Raw genomic sequence first — 23,369 nt, 5'->3', positions numbered from 1 at the left:
CATTAGTTTCCGCCTAAACGATTAGAATCACATAGCTCGCGCTCTACTCTCGTTTAGTCAACATTCAGGCCATATGGTCGCATGCGACGAGTTTTATGTTAATTCCGACCGATTACAATACCTTTCTTTCGTTTACAAGGAACGACGAGACTGGCAGTTGCGTGATTTCCAATGCAAAAGCCGCGATATCTGCTCGATAACCTAACCTCAGCCGATTTTGTTGTACTATTCTTATGTGGACTTCGTTTGTACCACTTTCGTAACAAAAATAGAATACGTAGAACACAGCATTCCGTTATGCGATATTGTCGATTCCTAACATCCGAAAAATCAGAGATAATTTTTTCCCTACAGTTGTACATTTGTGTGAAAAATTACGAACATAAAGTTGTTTGGTGCATGCACAGTCCTCCCCTCCCCTGCATTTGCGTGGACATGCTAGAAAGATTCACTTTTCCACGGTGAAACTGTATGAAATGTATTATAATTTCATTTTTACAAAGGTCGAACATCCTACTATGCATAAATTTAATATTAATATAAGCGGGTTTCGTGTTAAGTATTACATCTGACGTATAAGCACACGTGTGTACGAGCCTTGGTTTTAAATGTCTTATAGTAGACACCGAAAAGATTATTCAGTTGGATATCTGACTCAACATCAATATTTTACTAGGAGATAACATGTTAAGAACACGTTGGTGGATGGCATGGGAGATGATGAATGAAGACATACTTCTGTGAGATACATAAAATAGTAGTCAGAACGTATTTTGGCGCTGGGGGACAGCAACAGCTGGTGATACTGTCATACACCTCCATTTATAAACTTTCGAAAATCGATGTGACCTTCAAACTTTAGTGTATTCTGTTTCACAGCACAAAATGTTTCCGAAACGTACGTTTATTGTTACAATGAACTTGACTAATAGCTCTGAAATACTATCCTTGAAAAAACAATGGGGGAATTGGAGCAAAAAAAAGAAGGAAATAAACAAAGACCTTGTTGGTTCGTAAAAATAAAATATGCTACAGGAAAAACTTTTTCCAACGGATTGAGATGCGACGAGCTTTAAAAGCTATGACGCGAATCGAGCGTTTGTCTACAAGAGCGCATTTTCGGTGGATATATAGATATACATGTATATGTGAAGAAATATACTAAAGCAATATTGACCCTTTGTCGCTGAAAGTATCAAACTACAAAACTTCCTTTCAAATTTTCAGAATAAGGAAATCAGGATCATGATAAATAATTGGAACATAATTAAAAATAATATATCTTCTCTATAAGATAATGAATACATTGGTTCATTTAATTTTTATGGATATTCAAACGCTTCTGTAAAATAAAACGTCAAGATTATAGAGTATAAAATTCATAGCTATGAAATAACTAAAACTCTGATGTATTATTAAAAATATACGTTAGGTTGTATGTAGTGATACATACAAAGATGACATGTACAAACCCATAATTAACACAATGCTACCGCAACCATTCTGCAATCTACCTTGCCCAAAACACTCTTCCAGTCACCTCCAAACTCTTCAATTCTCTCCATCTACCCACCCACAAACTATTCACAAACATGCAATTTTCGATAAAAGAAGAACTTATCGTCAGTTGTCCTTAACATCTCGTTCATTCATTTGGTCCCTATCCCCCTATTTCCTCCCACTGTGATGATCGCACTACATTTTTCCACATTTTCTACATTTTTCTCTATTCTATTCTCTGGATGACCTGAATTCTCGAGCAGTCGAGTGACGATTGATCTGTACAATTGATCGATTTCTTTTTACTACAGCCATGCAGGAAGTTTCGTCTTGGGAAACGATGTTGTGAATTTGAATGTCTGGATCACGTAAAGAATATTACCGGAAGTGGCAAAATTTATGTCTTTGATTATGACGAATTCTCCAGCTCCTCGACTCAGCGGCAAACGCTACTTTGGGTAATAAGCGTAATGGTGCTATTGCGGCTAGTTTAATTTTTCAACAAGGATCCAGATGGCGCCGTTGATGGAATTCTTTCGCTATAAACGTCAACGATCAGCATCAGCCATCAGGCAATTTCATATTTGTGACTTATTTCTTCTGTGTTATTTCTTCTAATTTTATTGTTAGTTCTTCAATTTGTATTCCAAAAGATTGAACTCTTTTTACGTGCATGTGTGTTTTTCTTTTTTTTGTAACTCGTCGAGTTGCAATTCTAATTTTTGCACTTCCTCCTTCATGTCCTCTATGTGTTTCTCGAACTCTTGTGTCGTCCTGTCTTTGTCGGAACATTCTACTTGAAGATCAGCGAGTTGATGCTCGGGATCGTAATTCAATTTTTGGTCGTTAGCAGTAATAAGCTCACGTAACTTCACTTTTTAACTTGATCTTGTTTGGTCTTGATTGTGTTTTCGTGGTGCTTGTGGTGTTCTAAAAGTAATCGTCACGTTACTTGCATTTTTAGTGCACATTGATACACTGCACTCTGCAGTTCCCCTATTTTCAAACTTGCTTCATTTAAGGTAACTTTATGAATTTCCGATTGATGCTTTAACATTTGATGTAAGTCTTCTATTGCTGTTTCACGTTCTTTCAACTGTTCATTAAATTCGTTGTTTAGCATATCCACTCGAGAAATTCCGAGTTCTTGAGCATCGTTTCTTCTTTTACAAATTTGGCTTATTTTCTCTCGCCTGCTGCTACATGTTGCTGTCATTTTATCAACTTCTTTCTTCTTTTTTTTTCTTTTCTTTTTTTTTTTTAACTTAAAATCTTGATTTAAGGTTTGTGTTTCACTATATGATTTATTATTATTAACTAGTTCAACATTATTTTCAGTAGATTTTTTTTTCGCGTGATTTTTATACTTATTTAAATAGTTTAACACGAGCAAATGCATCGTACGTCAGATATACCATTTTTAATAAATTGTCGCCTTTACAACTCGAGTTACCTCTGAACGAGTCGCATGATTGATCAATAAGCCATGAGTAATTATGCAAATTCAGTTTTTTTTTTTTCATCTATCTATCTGAATATTATAACAAAGACTTTACATTGAATATTTTATTAACATTGTAAGTTTTTCATAAACGCTTCAAAATCCACAGTCTATTGATCAACTCCTCTATCCTTTCTCTTTCTCCTCACTAAAATAGATAAATTCCTAATGTAGTTTGTGGATAATATTTTTTTTTTCTAAAGGAAATCACATTTATCATCTGATATATTTTTTGAAATAATTTCTGTCTGTACATTTTCTTCTTTTTCCTTACTCCTCTTTCTCTTTCTAATGAATTCTTTTTATTCCGTAAAATAGTTTTTGTATATTCAATTTTGTTAAGTGCAATCCTTATTTCTGATAACTTACTTTTATTAGATAATTCTTGTGAATCTTCTACTACATCTTCCATATCATTTTGAGTGCGACTTCTACCTTCAGTAAAAAAAATTTAATATCTTGAACCGTATCATTAATTTCAATAGCTCTTTCGGTATCAAGTAAATCGCACTTATTATTTAATATACCTTTTGAATTGACTTCTGTCTCTGTAGTTTCTTCTTCTGTATCTTCTTCGAGTTTTCTTCGTTCTTCTAATCCATCTTTCTCATTTTCTAGGATCTTCCTTGTTGTTACGCCGCCTAAAACATCTGCACGCCAGCCCGCGCCAGCTCGCACCACCGGACAACAACCAGCCTGCGTAACGTCACTTCGACCCTCAATAAACCTAAGGACCCACCATAACTTTCACTTCCCTCTATTGTTTCGCCATGTGTCTTCAATCCGTTTGTCTTGAAGAATTTCTAAAGCTTAAAAATATTCTACCTATCTATAATAAGTATTAACTTATTGTAAATAAACAGCCATGTCACTGCGCCACGCCAGAAAAATTACTGAAAATTCTCAACGCGAGAATTGATTGTAATTTCAACAAATAAATAAAAAAAAAAAAAAAAAAATATTCTCGAAACACAGTCGGTTTTTAGAGAGGTCCTTGGGTTTATTAGACGTACTTAAAACACGGAGAAAGCGGGTATGCACCCATTAGGAGAATCCGAATAGCCCTCTAATAGAACAAGCTATGTTTTCCTCGCGCACACAGTCATCTATCCACCACGATGGTAGGAGACTTCCTATTCATCCCTTCGAGCAGTAGTGCAGGTCTTCTTCTGCAGGTTTTCTTCTGTATTAGAAAAAGAGCGACAGTCAGTCTAAAAACTAACGCCTAACGCGGCAGTCTACACATAGCGCGAGAGTCGCATACTTCACGAAAATCTTTTGTCGGTTCTCGGTGTTGTCGAACATACATCTTCTCTCCTAAATATATTATAGTGCTAAGTACATTAATACATTAATCTCCATTATAAGAGCCCTGCTCTAGCGTACATATCTATCACATCTTCGTGCGACAAGTTGTTAACTATTTATTTCTCTACGTCTGTGTAATCTAAGTGTTGGAAATATATAATTTATAATTCAGTGAATCACAGTGTTATACAAACTCAATCACCCCTATTATCTCAACGGAAATCAGGGGATCGATCAATTCGTGGTGTCGATTGATATAATCGTACGCCCCCCGTTGACGTCTCTCCTCGCGGTTACGTCTCCCCGCAATTGGTCGGAATTTACACTTGTATTTTCATCTTCTTTAACTTCGACTTTATCCGATCTCCTAGGTCTGCCTCTATGTTTCGCTTCATCAGTTGCTATTACACCCGTTACTGCATTATCATTTTCTACAGATTTATACCTATCGCTATCACTAGCTGTGTTCGTTAAAAGAACTTCCCTTTGTTGACGAACTTATCAGTTGTTTCGTTTTCACTATCTGAAATTGATTTTTGTTTAACACCTCTTTTTTCTTCTTCGGCAAATTTATTTTCTACATTTTCCGATGCCTTTTGTTTATTAATTATTTCAGACTTGTCTTCGATTAATTTCGTCTTTAAAGCGCTTCGCAAAATTTTATTTGTGTTTGATTGTCTGGTTTGATTATAAACAATTTCTTCGAATTTTGGCGAAGTAGCAGGCTTTGCAGCAACATTATAACGACTGCTCCGTTTACTACTATCTAACATAGATGGAGATGGATTCTTGTCATCTTTATTCTCTAAAGACTTCTCTTGTGTATTAGCATATAAATTTCTCGACATAAGATCTGCTGAAGTTTTTTATTCTGTAGTGTCACACGCATTTTTCGCTGTCATCATTTGGTCTTCTTCTATAAGCAAATGTTCATTATTGTAAGCATTATCTCTTTTGCTTTTTGTATGGATTCTAATGATATATTTTGTTCAACGTTGTCTATTGATTTTGTATCATTTTCAGCAGTTGATTTACTAACTGCTTCTAATTCCTTCGTTTCAATTTGGTTTTCTTTATTTGTATGGCCGTCCAAAATATTTCTCATTGAAATATTATCCTTCTTGTTATGATCTTTTTCTGCTTCTCCTAAACTTTTACTTTTTTTGTCAAACCATTCTTGTAAATTTTGAGTATCTTGTGACGAAGATGGTGACAAATCATTATACAATACTGCAATATCTTCTTTCCTTCGTTTCACAGACTCTTTCTGGTATTCTGTTGAGCTATTGACATCAAACATTAAGTCATAGCTAGCAGCATCATATCAAGCAGCATAGTGGTTTCCAACGATCCACACTTGTTCTAATTCCTCACTCAACGTCTTTCGTGTCCATTGACGTAGAAAAATTCTTTTATTATAAAAATATTACTTCTAAAATCCCCGCTTTAAGGGACCAAATCACATGGCTAAAATTTTTAATCTTTTTAGTATTCTCGTATTCAAAGTATTTAACCAAATAATTTGGGAATCCAGCGGACGAGCTTGTATTTAATATGATTATATTTAATATAACAACTTTACTCAATATACGCGTAGGATTTTAAATATCATGAGGGTTGCAGCGGACTCAATTTTAATGTACCTCGATATCTTAGCTTCTTATAATATCCTAATAAAATGTTATTTATCGATTACAATTGTCCTGTCGTATTTTATAGTGTTTGCTTTATAAATGTGAACTTTATTCAAAAAGAGTTCATCGATGATTATCCATTACAGGTTGTTAATAAACCTGAATTATGCACAAAGGAATTGCCGTTAATAACTTAAGATTCTCTGCCCGTCGTACAGGGTACATATAGTAATTATTCTCGACGCTCGTAACGTTTAAGTCCAATTCGAGCTTATAGTCCCATGCGAGTTAAACAACGACAATAGTTTGAATTTCTATTTGTTCGTTTGTCGTCTGTTTATACCCGGAGCACCTGCTGTAAACCAATACAAAATTTATTAGATCTATAAATAACACATATAAAACTTATTAATTTATAATTAATATAAAATAGGAGAGCACGAAACTTCCTATTTTATGGATATGTTAAATCTTTGTAAAAAATACCATATCATTAGTATCATTTTAATCGTTCTAAAGGATTTAGCCGCATAAAGCTGTGACCCTTGGAAGAATCGATGTTCACGCGTGACAAATTGAAATTGTGCGAAGGTTCCGGTACGAACATCACAAGCCGAACATCGATACCAGGGGCACAGGCACATGTTCTGGGTTCATTATATATTTATAAAGGGCTGACGATTCAGTGGATGGTCCGGGTAAATTTAAATTGTAAATGAACGCATTGCTGGTTTCAAGTAAAAGCCTGGATAAGAGCGGATATGGTATGAGAGTCTGTCGTGGAAAGGGGAACAGGCCGCTTTTATTTGTAAAGTTTGAATCTCCTCGATATTGAAGATGTTGAAGCTGCAAGTATGTATTTCATTTTAATCCATTCGAGACCGAGATTTAATTGTAAAACGATACCTAGGTGTCGGTACGATCTGAATGTTTAGTTAGAATGATTCTGTGTTTTACTCTCTCCAGGGTATCCTTTTCATACTTTGATTTTAAATCGATGACAATCTTAAATAGTATGCCTCATATTTTTAAAATATAAAATTATATACTATGTTATTCTATAATGTATTATGTACAGTTATATATATATATATAACTGTACATAATTTATGTATTATATATATATATATATATATATATATGTATATATAATAATTCTATATTGAAAAAAATATGAAATTAACATGATATATACATTACTACATAAGTTATATATAAAATATGTATATTATACCCTTGCCTACTGACTGATATGAATTTCTTTCGGTCTCGAATGCGTTAAAAGAGAGCGCAAAGAAGTCGAAATTACTTATTGTAATTAGTAAAACGACCTGAGAGGCAGACAGATACAAGAAAGAAGGAATATTATATTAGCGGCATTATCATGCTTTTGCTCTCTTTAAGTCTTTCATCGAGACAGACAATCTACAGGTATTAATCGACCAATTTCTCCAAGCTGATAACTTCGAATTGATGTTTATATATAAGAAGTGTTATGTGTTAATCTGTCTAAATGTTTAAAAGGTGTTATAAATTAAATGTTGTTAAACGATACGTAATTGCCTTTTGATCGTAAATTTTACTATCAAGGGGTCTTTTATGTATGCGTAATCATTGTGAATTATAACAATTTATGTGATCGATATTAAAGGTGTTTAAAAGCATATTATTATTATATATTATTATTCTATTCTCCTATATTATTATCCTATATTATTATAGCATTCCTATATTATTATAATATCCAATTACATGTTGATACACAAGATATACAGATTATTATTTATAACGTTTTGGTTTTCTTAATTGAGTCATTCATTTAGTACAAATGATAAGAAATTAGTAATAATTCACAAAAAAAGGATATCGTAGTAGAAATATTATAAAAAAACATTTTCTGTTTTAGTGTAGAGTTACTCCTTCTTCACAGACAGTGTCGTACAAATCTGTACGTCTCTGAGAAAATGTAGGTATCTGAGCCCTTACTTCCTCAACAACTTTTAGATCTGTTAGAAAAAAGAAACATACGAAGTAATAAGTAATGCTTACTAATAAATTCAACAAATACAGAGGAAGATGGCTAAATCGATAAATTAACGAGACTAAAAGTTAATTACATCATGGATCTCTCGCTTTTAATTTTAAGCTGTAAATTACCGATATCGGTGACTGCCATATTCTCTTGAGTTTCCAAATCGTAAAGAATCTTTCCCCAGGGATTGGTCAACTGTGTATGCCCCCATGCGACGTAACTTGCTGAAGGAACACGAGCCGGTGATATGCAAGCAACGTATAATTGATTATCATTCGCTCTGGAACGCTGAAGTAATGACCAGTGCAGTGGTCCAGTGGTCATATTGAATGCCGCTGGATATATCAGCATTTGGCAACCTAACCCAGAGAAGCAGGAAATATGAAGCCACCGAATACCAATTAACTTCGTAGTTGCACGGTTCACATTCCATCATTTCTGAATATGCGAGGACAGTCCTCTTATTGTGCTTTTAATTCTTTTATTTGTTTCATTTTTAGCAAATATACTGGTTTTTTAAATTAAGCTTCTTTTTATACAGATATTTAATTTTTTGCTAGTTAAGTATTGATCGATTAAGTTACTGTACCTTTGTTCCGATAAATGCGTGCCATTTCCTCGAATCTAATATCATAGCATATGCCAATACCTATTTTGCAGCCCTTCACATCGAACGTCGTTAGGGAGTTACCAGGACTGAGTGAATCACTCTCTCGAAAAGTAATCTTATTAGGAATGTCGATGTCGAATAGATGTACCTAATAACATAAAAATGTAGTCGCTAATTCTATTGCTGCAACTTTTGTAATTTAATATCAAAGTTACCAACTCCTAAACTTTAATTATTTTTTATTTAATAACTGACAGCGTTTTTATCACTTTCTTTTATTAAAAATCTTATCATTTAATAATGTTTAAAAAGGAGAAAAAATAAGTATTTTCGTATGTGAAAAATTTATATTACACATTACAACAAAAATGGGCGTTTTCCGTATCATAACGTATTTTATAAACCGTAAATTATAGAATTGGTTATAGTATACGTATGTACATATGTATATTCCTAAATTATTCCTAGATAGAGTCACTTTCTTCACCCCAATATTTTCAAATTCAAAGCCATAAAGGAATATATTACTTACCTTTCGGTGTTTTGCTATCAAAGTTCCATCGGGACCCCAAATAGTACAGGTATTGTACAATTTATCGCCCTCTATTTCAGGTATCGTACCACCAACTACATAGATGTTGTTTTCTTTAGCTGCATTCGATAAAGCAACGCTCGTTTCACCATCAGGAATACTCTCGGCATATTTTGGAAAGTACTCTGCATTGCAATATTTCAATTAATGAAAAATAACTGTCTTTTGTTCCAACCATAAATTAAATTGAAATTTTTGTCAGTTTTTTATTTTTTAAATTATTAAAATAACTAAGTTTTATATTTCGACTTAATTAAATATGCAATTACTTAGCTAATAGTATATATAATAAATTGTTTCTACAGGTTCAAAATGAAAAATGAATATTTAGAAATATTTAATTACGACAATGCTATTTGTGTTAGCATCGGTGGCTTGTTACTCAACGACTTTGCTAGTACTTTTTGAAACATAAAGTTAGTTTTCAATTAACACTTATACTAGAGGCGGAATTATAAATGCAAAATAATTGATAATACTAATTTATAAGTACCTAATTATTAGTATCTTAAAAAATATATTTATACAAAAATCACGATAATCATGAAAATGGGGAAATCCTATATTCTCGACTCAATTCACAATCTTTATGGAAGTATAAACGGTAAGGTAATTTGTCTACTTTTACTTTTTTCTATATAGTTGTTACACACATGGTAAATTATTGAAAAAAAAAAACAAATTATTACGTATTCCATATGGTGAATTAAAGCATTCAGGAAGAGCTATAATATCAGCATTGTGCTCTTTTGCGCTAGAAATGTAGGAAACTGCCCGCTCTACATTTTTGCGTTTTACTTCATTTACTTCAAGTTGTACCAACGCCAAGCGAAATGCTAAAATGTTGGAAAAGTTAAATACATTCGGTTATATATTTCCCATACTTTTTATCTATAAATACTTTTTACATAGTGAATACTTACTCGACATCGTTCGCACTACTTGTTTAGCGATGTTTGTAAGTATCATAATGTTGAGGTTATGTATGGTACTACTCAATATCAACATTACGTAAGCAATACGCAGGGATTTTTAATAATTCTTGGTAAAGTTTAGGACATTAATTTTGATGTAATTGTAAACATTATTTGTTCACAATTTGTTCATTTACTTTGCAACAAAAAGAACGCATCTGCAAGCGTGTTAATCGGATAACGACGAACTTCATTTCGCAAACACCGACACGTGAAACATTTTGAAGTTACGTCGACGCGAGAGTAATTGGTTCCCTTAAATTACTCAATTTCCATTTCTTTCGCCATGTATATTCGAGTATTGCATTTGAATTGCAGAGCAGTCGAAAGTAGAGGAGCACCTCGCCGATATATCGACAGGAACATGAATTTTTTTTCATAGGGCGAATATTTTTTCCATTGAATTATTAAACCGAGTCAAATTTTCAAACTCAACCACTTAATTTAATCGTTTTACATAAAACATTTCAATCTTTTTTCTTCTAAATACTTTACCTATATTTCATCTGGCTGAATATTCCATATTTTTAAAGCTTGTTGATAATTACAAATACGTAATTATCATTCTGAAGCTAGAAATTTGAAATAAAATTGCTCTGCGCGTAAGAAAATAATTCAACGTTTTATGTATAGCTGTTAAAATGATATAATAAGTTTCAGTAAAATAGCTTCACTAAAATTTGTGGTTTTTTTCCTTTTCTATTTTTTTTCTTTTTTTTTTTTTGGTTTTATGTGTTCAAGGGCGAACGTTCCCTCTCATTTCTTGTATTTTTATGAGGAATTTAGCCTTTTTACACCACGAGAGCCTCAACGTTTTCATTTTCACGCCTACGCTACGCTCGTTAAACACGTTCTAATGAGACCATGTGCTGACATTGCGAGTTTTATTATTTTCGCATAATAATTTATCATTTTAGATTTCAAATATTACATTCATACATTTTTCGTTGTAAATTTCTTTCTCTATTTAAACAATTTACCATTGTTGCTACAATAAATCAATTAATTAAATTAATTGATCAGTTTAAACTTAAAATATCATTTCATAAGTTTTCGTCACTTGAATCTAAAACAACAGAAAACGGTATACCCGCATCATACATAGAAAGGAGATTAAAACGCTAGAGTGATCATATTCAACGATCACAAAACGATAATAGGACATTGTGTTTCTTCTGAAGGGCATGAAATTGTCAGGAGATTATGCCATAAATGAAATTGGAAGCTGGCTGGTCAAAGGGATTAAACTCGGTTAAACTCAATTGTGCTATATTGCACAAAGACTTGAGAACTGCTACCAAATATCTACTAGCTTAAAGGTGTGCTGATTACACCTTGCAAATTGTAATTATATTTCAAATACAATCTCCTAAGTAATAAGTAAATTAAATTAATACTTTACCTAGAATCTGTGATACATTAATATAACAAAAATACATTTCTTAAATTATTCATTAATTTGCAATGTAATTAGGATATTATCTTTATTTTCTGGTGTCTTTATTATTCTTAAAAGATACGCTGCTTGTTTGCAAATTTAACACTACGTATGCTATTAATAAATCATTTTATATTTAATTTTGCAACCTTCAATCATTGTTAAAATTGATTGATAATACCGTTGGTTAATAGAAATTTGAAAATGCTCTCGTTTCCACTCGATTAAAAGGTAATTGCACAAACTGTCACAGTGTTGACTACAAATCACGTGTGTCGTTCTATTAAATTTATACACAATAGTATTTATTCTCGTTTTAATTTAAAATGAAATGTGTTATTGTATTTTTTTTTTTTATTTATTTGTTGAGATTACAATCAATTCTCGCGTTGAGAATTTTCAGTAATTTTTCTGGCGTGGCGCAGTGACATGGCTGTTTATTTACAATAAGTTAATACTTATTATAGATAGGTATAATTTATAAGTAATATAAGTAAGTGCATATGTACGTTAATGTTTATTGGCTAATTCGTGTTGGTCGTTGGAAAAGGATGCTAGCTGCCCTTGAGAGGGTGTTGCTAGCGGGCAGCGTCGTACGTGAGAGATAGCAGATTTCTCGTGTGTCCCCGTGGTAGGTGGTCGACTTCGAGACTGATAAACAAAGACTGTTTGTCTCTTTGGAGGACCTTAGCTAAAATAAATCCTAAGATTTATAGCGGTCCTTAGGCTAGCTGGAAATATTCGGTACGAATGTATCGACATCTGGCAATCATCTTGTCCGCAGGTATAGGGTCTTTGTGTCGTGCGTCACGCGACGTAAACTGTTGGGAAGTTTACTGTCAAGTGCCGCCACATGTTCAAGGAAAATGTATCTGCAGCCGGTTATAGCGGTATTTACGTTACGGATGATCTATGGGAAGATTCACACGAACAAACCTTTATGGACTAACCAAATTTATTTTGTTATTAAAAACGATCTACAGAACCGATCGACGACTGGTGTTCAATTTAAAAATTGCTTCTCTATAAAAGCAAGAAATCTAATTTACATCGTGTTCTTCATCTGTCGCCTCCATATACATCCTGGTGGCAATAAAATTCTGAATTTACGAGAAATCCGTATTTCGACTTAAGCTTATCGATGTTACCGACTGGACAAAGCCTTCGAGAGTTTAAATTAACCGATCGATCCTTCGATGAAAGGACGAGCAAGTGCCAGGAAACTATCGCGGGAACGCTCGTAAAAGCGCGCAAAGGTTCGGCGTGGTAACCTAGGAAGAGGAACAGGTTTTTTTTATTTATTTGTTGAAATTACAATCAATTCTCGCGTTGAGAATTTTCAGTAATTTTTCTGGCGTGGCGCAGTGACATGGCTGTTTATTTACAATAAGTTAATACTTATTATAGATAGGTATAATTTATAAGTATTATAAGTAAGTGCATATGCTTAATTTGGATAATTAAATGAATCTGACGTTTAGGTCTAGCGGGTAGTGCCTCTTCAGCCTGCGAGTCTGGTCCATCGTATCGAGTAGTCCAGTGATTAGAGGGTTTCGGTGTTTGTTGATTCTTTTGCTGTATCTGTTGCTATATTTTGCTATTTCCTCTTTGACGGTGGGTATCATGAGGTCGCGGTGTATTGTTTCATTGGTTACATACCAAGGTGCGTCAATTAGGGATCTTAGCGTTTTCGATTGAAAGCGTTGGAGTATTTCAATGTTGGAGTTACTTGCTGTTCCCCATAGTTGGATTCCGTAGGTCCAGACAGGTTTTATTACGGTCTTGTAGAGGGTAATTTTATTCTGTATATTTAGTTTGGAGCGTCGGCCCGTGAGCCAATAGAGTTTTTTTAGTTTGTCCTTTAGTTGCTTCCTTTTATCTGAGATGTGTGTCTTCCACGTTAGTCTCCTGTCCAGGGTCATGCCCAGGTATCGGACTGTGTCCCTGCTAGGAACTGTTGCATTGTTGATGGTGACCTGGGGGCAGGTTTGTTTTCGGAGCGTGAAGGTTACATGTGAGGATTTCTTTTCGTTGACTTTGAAGCCCCATTTGTGAAACCACTTTTCCATGGAGTCGAGACTTCGCTGGAGAGTGGATGAGGCTATTACCGGGTCAGCGTGGGAAGCTAATAGCGCTGTGTCGTCTGCAAATGTCGCTATTGTTATATCATTTGATATAGGTAGGTCGGCAGTGTAGATGGGGTACAGTAGGGGTCCGAGGACACTACCTTGGGGTATGCCGGCTTCTATTGGGAATGTTGCGGAAGTGGCGTCTAGGTATTTAACCATGAATTGCCTATTGGTTAGGTAAGATTTTAGGATGGAGTAGTAGGGGTGGGGTAGGATCTTTTTAAGTTTGTATAGTAGCCCTTCATGCCATACTTTATCGAATGCCTGTTGGATGTCTAGGAAGACCGCTGAGCAATATTTTTTCTTTTCGAGTGTTTGGCTGATCGTATGAGTTAGGCGGTGGATTTGCTCTACTGTAGAATGATGTTTTCGGAAGCCGAATTGGTGATCTGGGAGTGTTTTCAAGTTCTCTAGGATTGGAAGGAGTCGGTTCGTGAGCATCTTCTCGAATAGTTTGGACAGGGTAGGTAAAAGACTGATTGGGCGATAGGAGCAGGTTTCGTACATCGGTTTACCGGGTTTAGGGATGAGAGTAATCAATGAGATTTTCCAAGCCTTAGGATAGTGTTCCAGGCGAAGGATAGCATTAAAAATCGATGTGATGAGTGCTATCCCTTTTGTGGGAAGTTCCTTGATTGCTCTATTGCCTATTAGGTCGTGTCCTGCTGCTTTCTTGGGGTTTAGGCGACTGATTGTTTCTATAGTCTCAGCAGAGGAGAAGGGTTCGATAGGAGGGGACATTTGGAAGGGGGTGTGCAGGTATTCAGTAACGTCCGCGGCGGTTTGGGGGGAATGGGGTTTGAATACTTTTGACAAGTGTTTTGCAAACAGGTCGGCTTTTTCTATAGGGCTTCGCGCCCATCCACCTTGCGGACGGCGGATAGGTGGGATTATTTGTGGGGGGCGTGTGAGTTTCCTGGAGGCCTTCCATAGTGAGTAGTTGGCGTCGGCTGTGGGGGATAAGCTGGCGAGGTATTTATGGAAACAGTCGTTTTTATAGTTTCTTAGGGTTCTGGATAGCTTTCTAGTTGCGTTGTTAAGTTTGCGTTTGTCCTCCGGTGTTCTATGGGTCTGCCATACTCTTCTTAGTCTTCGTTTTTCTGCTATTTTTTTTAGTATGTAATGGGGATATTCTTGTTTGCTGTTAGATGGCTTTGTCGGTGTGGAGAGGCGGATTGCGTTTATTATGCTCGTGTTTAAGTATTCCGTGGCTGCTTCGATATCTTCCTTTGTTTTTAGTGGGGTGAAGGCTGAGGTTGAGTGTGTAAAGACTTCTCTGAAGAGCTGCCAGTTGGTGTGTTGGTTGTGAATGGAGCCATTAGGTGTATTCTCGATGATTGTTGAACTGACTGTTGCTATCACGGGAGAATGATCAGAGGAGAGATCAGCCGAGGAGTTGATCTGGACGTGTCTTGATGGGATATTTTTAGTTATGAAGAAGTCGAGAAGGTCGGGTATTTTGTTGGTGTCAGTGGGCCAGTATGTGGGTTCGTATGTGGTGAGGTAGTTGAGGTTGTTGTTTGTTATGCTGTTTAAGAGGTTTTTGCCTCTTGCTGTAACCAGTCTGCTGCCCCATTGGATGTGCTTGGCGTTAAAGTCTCCTCCAACTATGAATCTGTTGCCCAGGGTGTCCAGGAAGTTATCAAAGTCTTCTTTGGCGATGGAGTGTCTGGGAGGGCAGTATACTGCTGAGGTGGTGATTGAGCCATGACAGTCTTCTATTGCTACGTTTGTTGCTTGGAGGTAGTCTTTCTGGAATGATGGGAGTTCGTAGTGCTTAATACTTGCTTTGATTATTATTCCGGTGCCACCGTGGGCCTTTCCGCTGGGGTGTTGGGTATGGTAGAATTTGTAACCATTTATTTTCAGGTAGCTCTTGTCGGTGAAGTGGGTTTCCGACACGAGCATTACGTCGATTTGCTGGTGTTTTAAGAAGAGTTCTAGTTCAAGTTTGTGTTGCGCTAGACCGTTGGCGTTGCTATGCGCCTTGGTTTTATTTTGAGTCGGGGCGTGCCAATTTTTCCACGATGAGTGTTAGTAGCGATAGCAAGTGATTTATTTGCTCCGATTGTTTCTCTATTAGCTTTTCAAGCCTTGAGGAGTTGTCTGTGTTTGGTGGGTTGGGGTCACTGTTTTGGGGAAGGTTCCTTTGGCTGTTCGGGTTATTTTGGATGCCTTGTACTGCTTGGGCATAGGAGGTTGAGGTGGAGATGAATTTGGTAGGACTGTGCGTTTGGTTGGTTGAGGGGGTTGGGGTAGTAGTGAATTTCGGCGGGCTGGGTGTTTGGTTGGATACCTCTTTTGCTCTGAGCTTAGGGTACCTGTTCGTGTATAGTGTTTTATATGCTGGGCAGCCTTTGTAGTTGGCAGGGTGGTCCCCTTGGCAGTGGATGCATTTCGCTGGGGTTTCCGGTGATTTGGCGCACTGGTCAGTGGAGTGAGAGCCTGCGCATTTAACGCAGCGGAAAGTATGGTTGCAGTATTTCTGCGTATGACCGTACCTTTGGCACCTTTTGCACTGCACTATTTCTTTTTTCACGAGCGGCGGTTCGATCTTTACTATCGCGTTCATTAGGCGACTGATGTTATATATTTCCTTATTGTTCGGTTTTTGTTTAATGTCTAGGAAGAATAAGGATAACGGGTCTTTCGAGACTCTATACCTTATATTACTTACGTTGACGACTTCGTGGCCGAGTTTTGAGAGTTCGTATTTTAGTTCGTCTATGTCTGCTGAGTGGTGTATGTTTCGTAGGACCACCCGGAAAGGCCTTTCCTGTTTAAGTTGGTAGGTGTGGAAGTTGGCGTTCAGGGTCCTGAGTGTCTTGGTGAGTTTTCTGTAAGCTTCTGGGTTCGTCGGTAGTATTTTCACCTTGTTGTTGCTTATCTTAAGGTTATATTCCTCCTTGCTGGTATCTCTCTCTAGGGACTTGGTCATTGTCTGTATGTCAATGACGTCGTCCACAAAAATTGGTGGGGGAGGGGGGATTCTCTGTGAGTGTTGGTTTGATGGCGGTTCTACGATTTCCATGGCGTCGTTTGAGGATTCCAATACGGCGAACCTGTTGTGTGTGTTTATTTGCGTTGCTGGTTCTATTTTCCTCTTCTTTGTAGTGTTAGCGTCGTTAGTGCGGAGAGTTCTGCTACACTTCTGCCACGGGGGGGGTAGCTCGGGGTAGCTGCGAGTCTGCTCCGGAGAGCCTGGTCGCGGTTGCTGGACCATCATCGAGCTAGTTAATTCGGAATGAACAACTAGTCGTGAGGCTGTGAGGCTAGTATTCGTGTTGGGGTTAGGTGCGTGGGATTTTCTTCTCCCTAGGGGGTAAGGGGCACTTAGCTGTGTTCTCTTTCGACGGTTGGGCGACACGTGTTGTTTTCGAACTACGCTGGGCACTAGAGACACGTCTGCACGCTTCGGCACTCCACAGCGAACTGAGCTCGAGCAGTGAAATTGACTCTGCATGCCTGTGATTTTGGCAGGGAATGGGAATCGAGTTCGTAGTGAATGCACATTGTGTATACGTGTTTTAGGTGGTTTGTGTGAGTTTGTTGCGGAGATTCGAGACATTTATTTAACCTCTTTATCATATTCGAGCCTGTGCGATATAACCATATCTTAAATGTAATAAGTTTTATTTTTTATTGCAAAGTTCTTGAAATATATAATGCACACAATAAGTGTATAATATTTTATATATATAAATTATATTTAAGAAGTTTGGGATAGTTTAAAGATGAAATAAATTGCTTTTTAAGTTTAATCTCTTACTCTCGACGAAATCAAGTTTCTCTGGAATTTGGTGGAGTTTAAGATTTGATATCGGTGTCGTAGGAGTTATGTGACACTTTAAGGTGGAATAAATCTAGCGAGGAGTTTAAGGTGCGGCAAAGGAGCGTGGAATGTTGCAATAGAAATTTATTGCAGTGTTAGTGCATTGGTAGATTGATCAAATTTACGTGTAGCGTGGGTAACCAATGGTAAATATTTTGCAATGTGTATAATTTCTCAGTAATCTGAGGTTTATAAAATCTATCGACAACTAATGGAAATTGTTGATTTAACAGATCAATTTTAAATTCCTCGTTAATCTAAATTTTTTTAATCCTATTTACAGCTAAACCTTACGACGAAAAATTAACGAAGTGGAATAAAAATGGCATTGTGATTCTTCTCGTCGTGTATCGGTGTCACATCAAATTTAAGAGACAGTTTTACTTGCGAATGCTGCGTGTTACGTTGGTGAAGTCGACGAAAGCGTAAAATAGGAGCTCGTCCGAAATACACTAACGCGGAAGGTTAAATTTAACGCGAAAGGCTGAGAAATTAGTCTAGAACTCGAAGTTTCATTGGTACGACGCACTTGAAACGCATTCAAAGAGGTCGGCGATCTCGAAAGGGGATGAACGCAACTGTTTCGTGGGAATTTCTTATTGTGGCTTATTTGGATGAAGCTGCTTTAAAATCAGCGCTGGATTCGTCTGTTTTTTGCCCGGAAATCATAAAATGTTTAGGCCAGGCGACTCCATGTACAGAAAATGTTATGTCCACTTTTTACGTCCGTAGAATTCAACTCTTTACTACTATGCACTTCTTCTCCAAAAAAATATCGCGTTTCAATATTAAAAAAGTTTCAATAATATACTATCCATTAGAAGAATGATAACATGATAACCTTACAAATTATTAGTATTAACAAATTCTTATTGTCGTATAGAAATGCCAACTATTGCTTCGGTAAAACAAACAAAGGAATTTTACAGGTAAATTTTACAAATTACAAGTCATCTTATAACGCAAAATACGACGTGTAAAATTGTCTCAATTTATTAATAGTATTAATAAATTATTATGATAAAAGATGCAGGAATCTTAGCCTCATGAGAAATTAGAGATGAAAATGAGTGGGAAAAGATTAATCACTGGTCCTCCTAAAAAGATGCAGTCCCATGGATGGATGATTGTGCGAGTATTAAAGCAGCGCAAAACCGTTCCCCGAATTCTCATCCCGGACGTCGTACGACCAAAGACAAAAACAACTCACTCGAGGGCATTGCGGAGAGACATTCATCGAGGACACAATAGTATTATTCCAGGAAGTGCTAGTTCTTCCTAGATTCCGGTTACAATGTTCTTAACGCGTGGAAATTAGTCTTGACCAGGAAACATCTATAACGGCATGTATTTTCTGCCGTGATTGTAAATCTGTTTGGAACATGCGGTTTGTCCGTTAATCTAGGCGCTGTTGTTCAATTGAGTCAATATTATTTGTTGGTAGATTAGTGTGTGCAAGAGCGCTCTATCCATTATTGACCAATTCGAGCACGTATTGGTAAATTTCACACCGGCAATTACGGTGAAATCGTTCGTGGTCGCTGGAAATTAGCAGTATCGTTTGCGGTCGTGAGCTGATTGACACTGCGTGAGCGGGGAATTATGTGAAGCAGCTTTGCTTTGTCGTTTCATGCATTTAATAGGTTTACGGCGGTGGACAGAGTTTGTAAAAAATGAAGACAAGGTAGAAAAAGATTATTTTTCATTTTTTACTATTAGATTATTTTCAAAGTGATCTTTTCAGTGAAATATGATTGACAAAAAATAAGATCTATAATTGAATCATTATAGAAAATAGAATAATATTGATAATAAAGAAATAAAAATCAATTATAGAATAACATATAATAATAATAATAATAATAACAATAACAATAATGTGGATAGACTTTATGTTTACTTTTATATGTATAATGATACTGTTTGATCCTTGAATTAAAGTTAAGATTAACGTTGCGATTATGATTATCCTTTGTCTGACTAAATATATTTGAAGTATCAATTACAGTAGAATTTTTGAAAGATTCTTGGCTGTTAAACAAAAAACTGGTTCCTTTATATTTCGCTCAATTATCATAGAATCGTGAAACTGACTTCCACTTCAAATTTTGTCTGTTTCAGGAGTAACAAGTACCTGCAAAAATCATCCATCAGCCGGATATGTGCTGTCGGAGGGTTTTTCATTAGCATTCCCGTCTTTCTAACTGGTAAGAACCAATTCCTTCAATTCTGTCAACTTTAACCTTTTGAAAGATACTAGTACATAAGTTATACGTTTAATTTTTCTTGAATTCAGGCATGAATCTAAAAGATACTGTGAACTATCTCTGAGTGTATGAAATCAGTTTAGAAATCCAATGGAAATAAAGTTAATTTTAACGCCGAATAGTCATTATTTTTCTTAGAAAAATAAAAAATGATCGTCTTTTAGAGAAGTTTTAACAGATTAATTTATAAAGAGCTGAAACAGAATATTCATGTCATGCATGAATACGGCTGGTGGATGGATCGAGATCTAATCTAAAGTTTACGTTGTGTCATGCTAGTTTACACAGCTATCATTCGCTCGATCGATCGTTAAGCTGTTGAACTCGATTCAAGACGGACATTTTGACTCTGTTCAGAAGAAAACTGCGTTTTAATAAATTTGACGGAATAGAAATTATGATAGACTACAATGTTTTTTTAATTATATCATAAAATTTATTTATTTTTTTTTAATGTCATGTTAGAAACTTCAAATACTGTCCAAAACTTCGAACGTAATCGTTTTAGAAATTTGTAAATTACTTAACGACCAAAAATATTGAATTCTCTATTGTCTGAAGATAGATTCTCTATAATTTAAGTAATTTATTCGTCGAGAATTGATATATAAAGACTTAAATAATAAATTAATTGAAAAATAATTTGCAACTAGTATTGAAAATTTCAATTAAAAGCATATGTATATAGTTTACGCTTCGAGAATTATATGTATTGAGAATATGTATTTGCGCTGATTCTTTGTCCCGCTTGTTATGGCATACGTGTTATAATGATCCTCTAACAATGCTTTCAGGTATGATATTGTATACATTCATCCAGTTTCATTCGACGCCGGCAATCGTTACGTCGGTTTTCATAGGCCTTGGCATCGTGTTTTGTGGATGCGCAATGGTCCATAACGTCTTCGTGTGGCAGAGGGTAAGAACATATCGCTATTAAAAAAGAAAACGAACACGTTCAAACACGTCTAAATCATCTTTTATGTGTATTTTACCCGGAAATCATTTTATCGTGAAATTTTGTTTTTCAGAGTTACCATAATTTATCTGGTAGAGTTCATAAAAATTTTTCTGAAATCAATTGCAAGCTTTTAGGAAACCAGGATTTTTCACATTTTTAAGAAGCGTTATAATTATATTGCGGATCTTTATACGTTCGTGCGAAATTGAAAAGTACGCAAATGGCGCGAAATGCATAAAATGCGCTAAAATATACGTATATAAGAAAACAAATCTCTATTAAAATTTTATTTCTTTGATTATGTTCGTAAAACTACAAACTTGTATAAAAATACGCATTCTAGTTATAAGTGTTAAAACATTCGATCTAGTCCTTATCACATCCATGAAAACCTCCATTTAACCATTCGTTGTATCAACAAACATTCATATGCAAAACTTACCACCTACCACATCCTCCGCGTATTAATATAATCCCCTTTTATAAATTATACACTTTAGAATGGACTGGTTGGGTCAGAGTCATATAAGCTTACAAGTTCTCGAGGAGTTCTACCGAAGTTACATTTACGTTTGCATAATATCACCGAAAAAGATACTCTGTAGAATGACAGGTTCGTTTGTTTATGTGATCCGCGATCGCAACTATTTCAAGGGGATTTTATAAATAACCATACACACGATATTCAGTGTATTTTCGTATTCTCGTTTATTTTTGGGAGATTTGTAAAACTGTTGAACAAAATAATTGAGTAACGATTATATTTACTGAGAAAAAGTCTTTTTCTCTGTACCCCTCCTTCTACTTCAAGCATGTAGTATAATAAGACAATAAGATTGACAATGGCTGAAAGTAATCCAAAAGAGTTTTCACCATGGTTATCGGTAACGAAAAAGATTTGAATCATCTTTAATACTTATTCGTAACTAGAATCATTTCAACTAAAATGTAAATTCTTATATTATAACTTTTTTAATTTGTTATGGCCCCTGACTACAACCTAACCTATCATTCTTATTTCGTAGGAGAAGACGAATGCCGTGAAGGCGTTAGCGCGCGAACAGTGCGAAGCGGCGGTACAGCTGCAGCGTCAGCAGCAGCTGCAACAGCACCAGAACCAGCCCCAGCTACAACAGCAACAACAACTACGTGGCCCGTTAACCATCCACCATGCTGGCTGCCCAACGAAAGTCGGGCCCGTGACGAACCAACTAAATACCAACCACGCAACGCACGGCCGAGCTGCACAGTACCAACACTATCATCACCATCATCATCATCGACACGTGTCAATGTCCCCACCGCCCTTGTTGCTCTCATCGCCAGCTCCGATCGCGGCGACGCACAATCATCTGAACGTGAGCGGACACAGAAACGTGGTTACGCCACCGGATACACCAGCAGATAGATCGCCACCGAGTCCTGGAAATAAGCTAAATAGATCGCAGCATTTGCCACGGGAAGCAACCGGCAGCGTCAGTCCTGGTCTTCCGGCTGCCACATTGGATCTAAGTAGCGCAGCAACCACCAATAGTCCGCATGAATTGTCCACGTTAGTTTAGAAATTTGGTCCGAACATTATATCTTCACATAGGATTGGAGATTAATAGTTGATAGTTAATTTACACATCGATCTTTTTATTTGTAAATTGGGTCGTGGTTTAGAGTTGGTTTGTAAAAATTCGGTCCTAATTGTTAAATGATGAATATCGATTAAGAATAATAGGCATTGATGTACCAATCTTTTTTTAACTTATATACTTGAGCACACGCATTGGAGATTTCACTTTTATTCAGTGAAACAGCAACTTCATTACTCGCTTATTCAATACGGCAATTGCATATATTTCATGGACATTTTAACAATGTTTTGAATAATTTCTAACGGTACAATTGTGATGAAGTGAAAAAAATCGTGATAAGAAACAGAGAGAAAAGTTGCTCGTTAATGAATATTGACCAGAAATAAAGTAATTTCTAAAGAATATCCCGAAGACGTCGTAGATATTACGAAAGGAATGATTAATTTATACCCGCGTGTATCTTGCCATTACCATACTATTATTATTATTATTATTATTAATATTGTTAGTAGTACTCGATTACATTATTATTAATATTAATATTATTGCCTTATTATTATTAATGTTATGGAACCTCTAGTCCTAGGTTACTTTCGCTGCCACGAAAGGATAAGATTTTCGAATTTTTGACTATTACGTGTAATTCAAGTTTTCCTGTTGCGCATGCGCAGTAGAAAGAAAGTTAGCGGAACTCAAATCTCGAACTATAGAGAGTTGAAAAGTAGTAAAAGTAAAAAAGCACGAAGAACATTTGTATTTGTGCTGGATTAAGTTTGATAATTGAAAATTGAGTTTGATGATAACATTTTTTTCGTATTCGCTTTGGTAAATATTAGTTTTATTTAAAATTGAACAAAGCATTTTATGTTTTTCAAATACGGTACATAATCGTAATATCGAATTTTGTAAACTGATAGTAAGAAACTCTATAATTCGAGACTGGAACTTTGATCAAGTTCACATTGAACGTAAACTGACTTAATTTTGTTATTTAAGCGTGTATACTAT

The 23,369-nt window shown here is 35.8% G+C and overlaps 1 protein-coding gene across 1 annotated transcript; it reads left to right on the top strand.

The window, feature by feature from the left end:
• Nucleotides 1–17,496: 17,496 nt before the first annotated feature.
• On the top strand, nt 17,497–22,854 carry LOC117239901 (dual specificity tyrosine-phosphorylation-regulated kinase 1A-like). Its single transcript, XM_033505735.1, has 6 exons — nt 17,497–17,696; nt 17,834–18,479; nt 18,578–19,234; nt 19,672–19,757; nt 20,612–20,736; nt 21,804–22,854. Exons 3-6 carry the CDS (start codon nt 19,224–19,226, stop codon nt 22,338–22,340), a joined length of 759 nt encoding a protein of 252 aa, XP_033361626.1. The 5' UTR covers nt 17,497–17,696; nt 17,834–18,479; nt 18,578–19,223; the 3' UTR covers nt 22,341–22,854.
• Nucleotides 22,855–23,369: the final 515 nt, after the last annotated feature.

The sequence above is a fragment of the Bombus vosnesenskii genome, unplaced genomic scaffold (assembly GCF_011952255.1).
Source record: "Bombus vosnesenskii isolate JDL3184/JDL3185 unplaced genomic scaffold, Bvos_JDL3184-5_v1.1 scf7180000014458, whole genome shotgun sequence".
In the NCBI taxonomy this organism is placed as follows: domain Eukaryota; kingdom Metazoa; phylum Arthropoda; class Insecta; order Hymenoptera; family Apidae; genus Bombus; species Bombus vosnesenskii.
The sequence above is the reverse complement of the archived record's forward strand: the minus strand, read 5'-3'. Positions and strand labels throughout refer to the sequence as shown.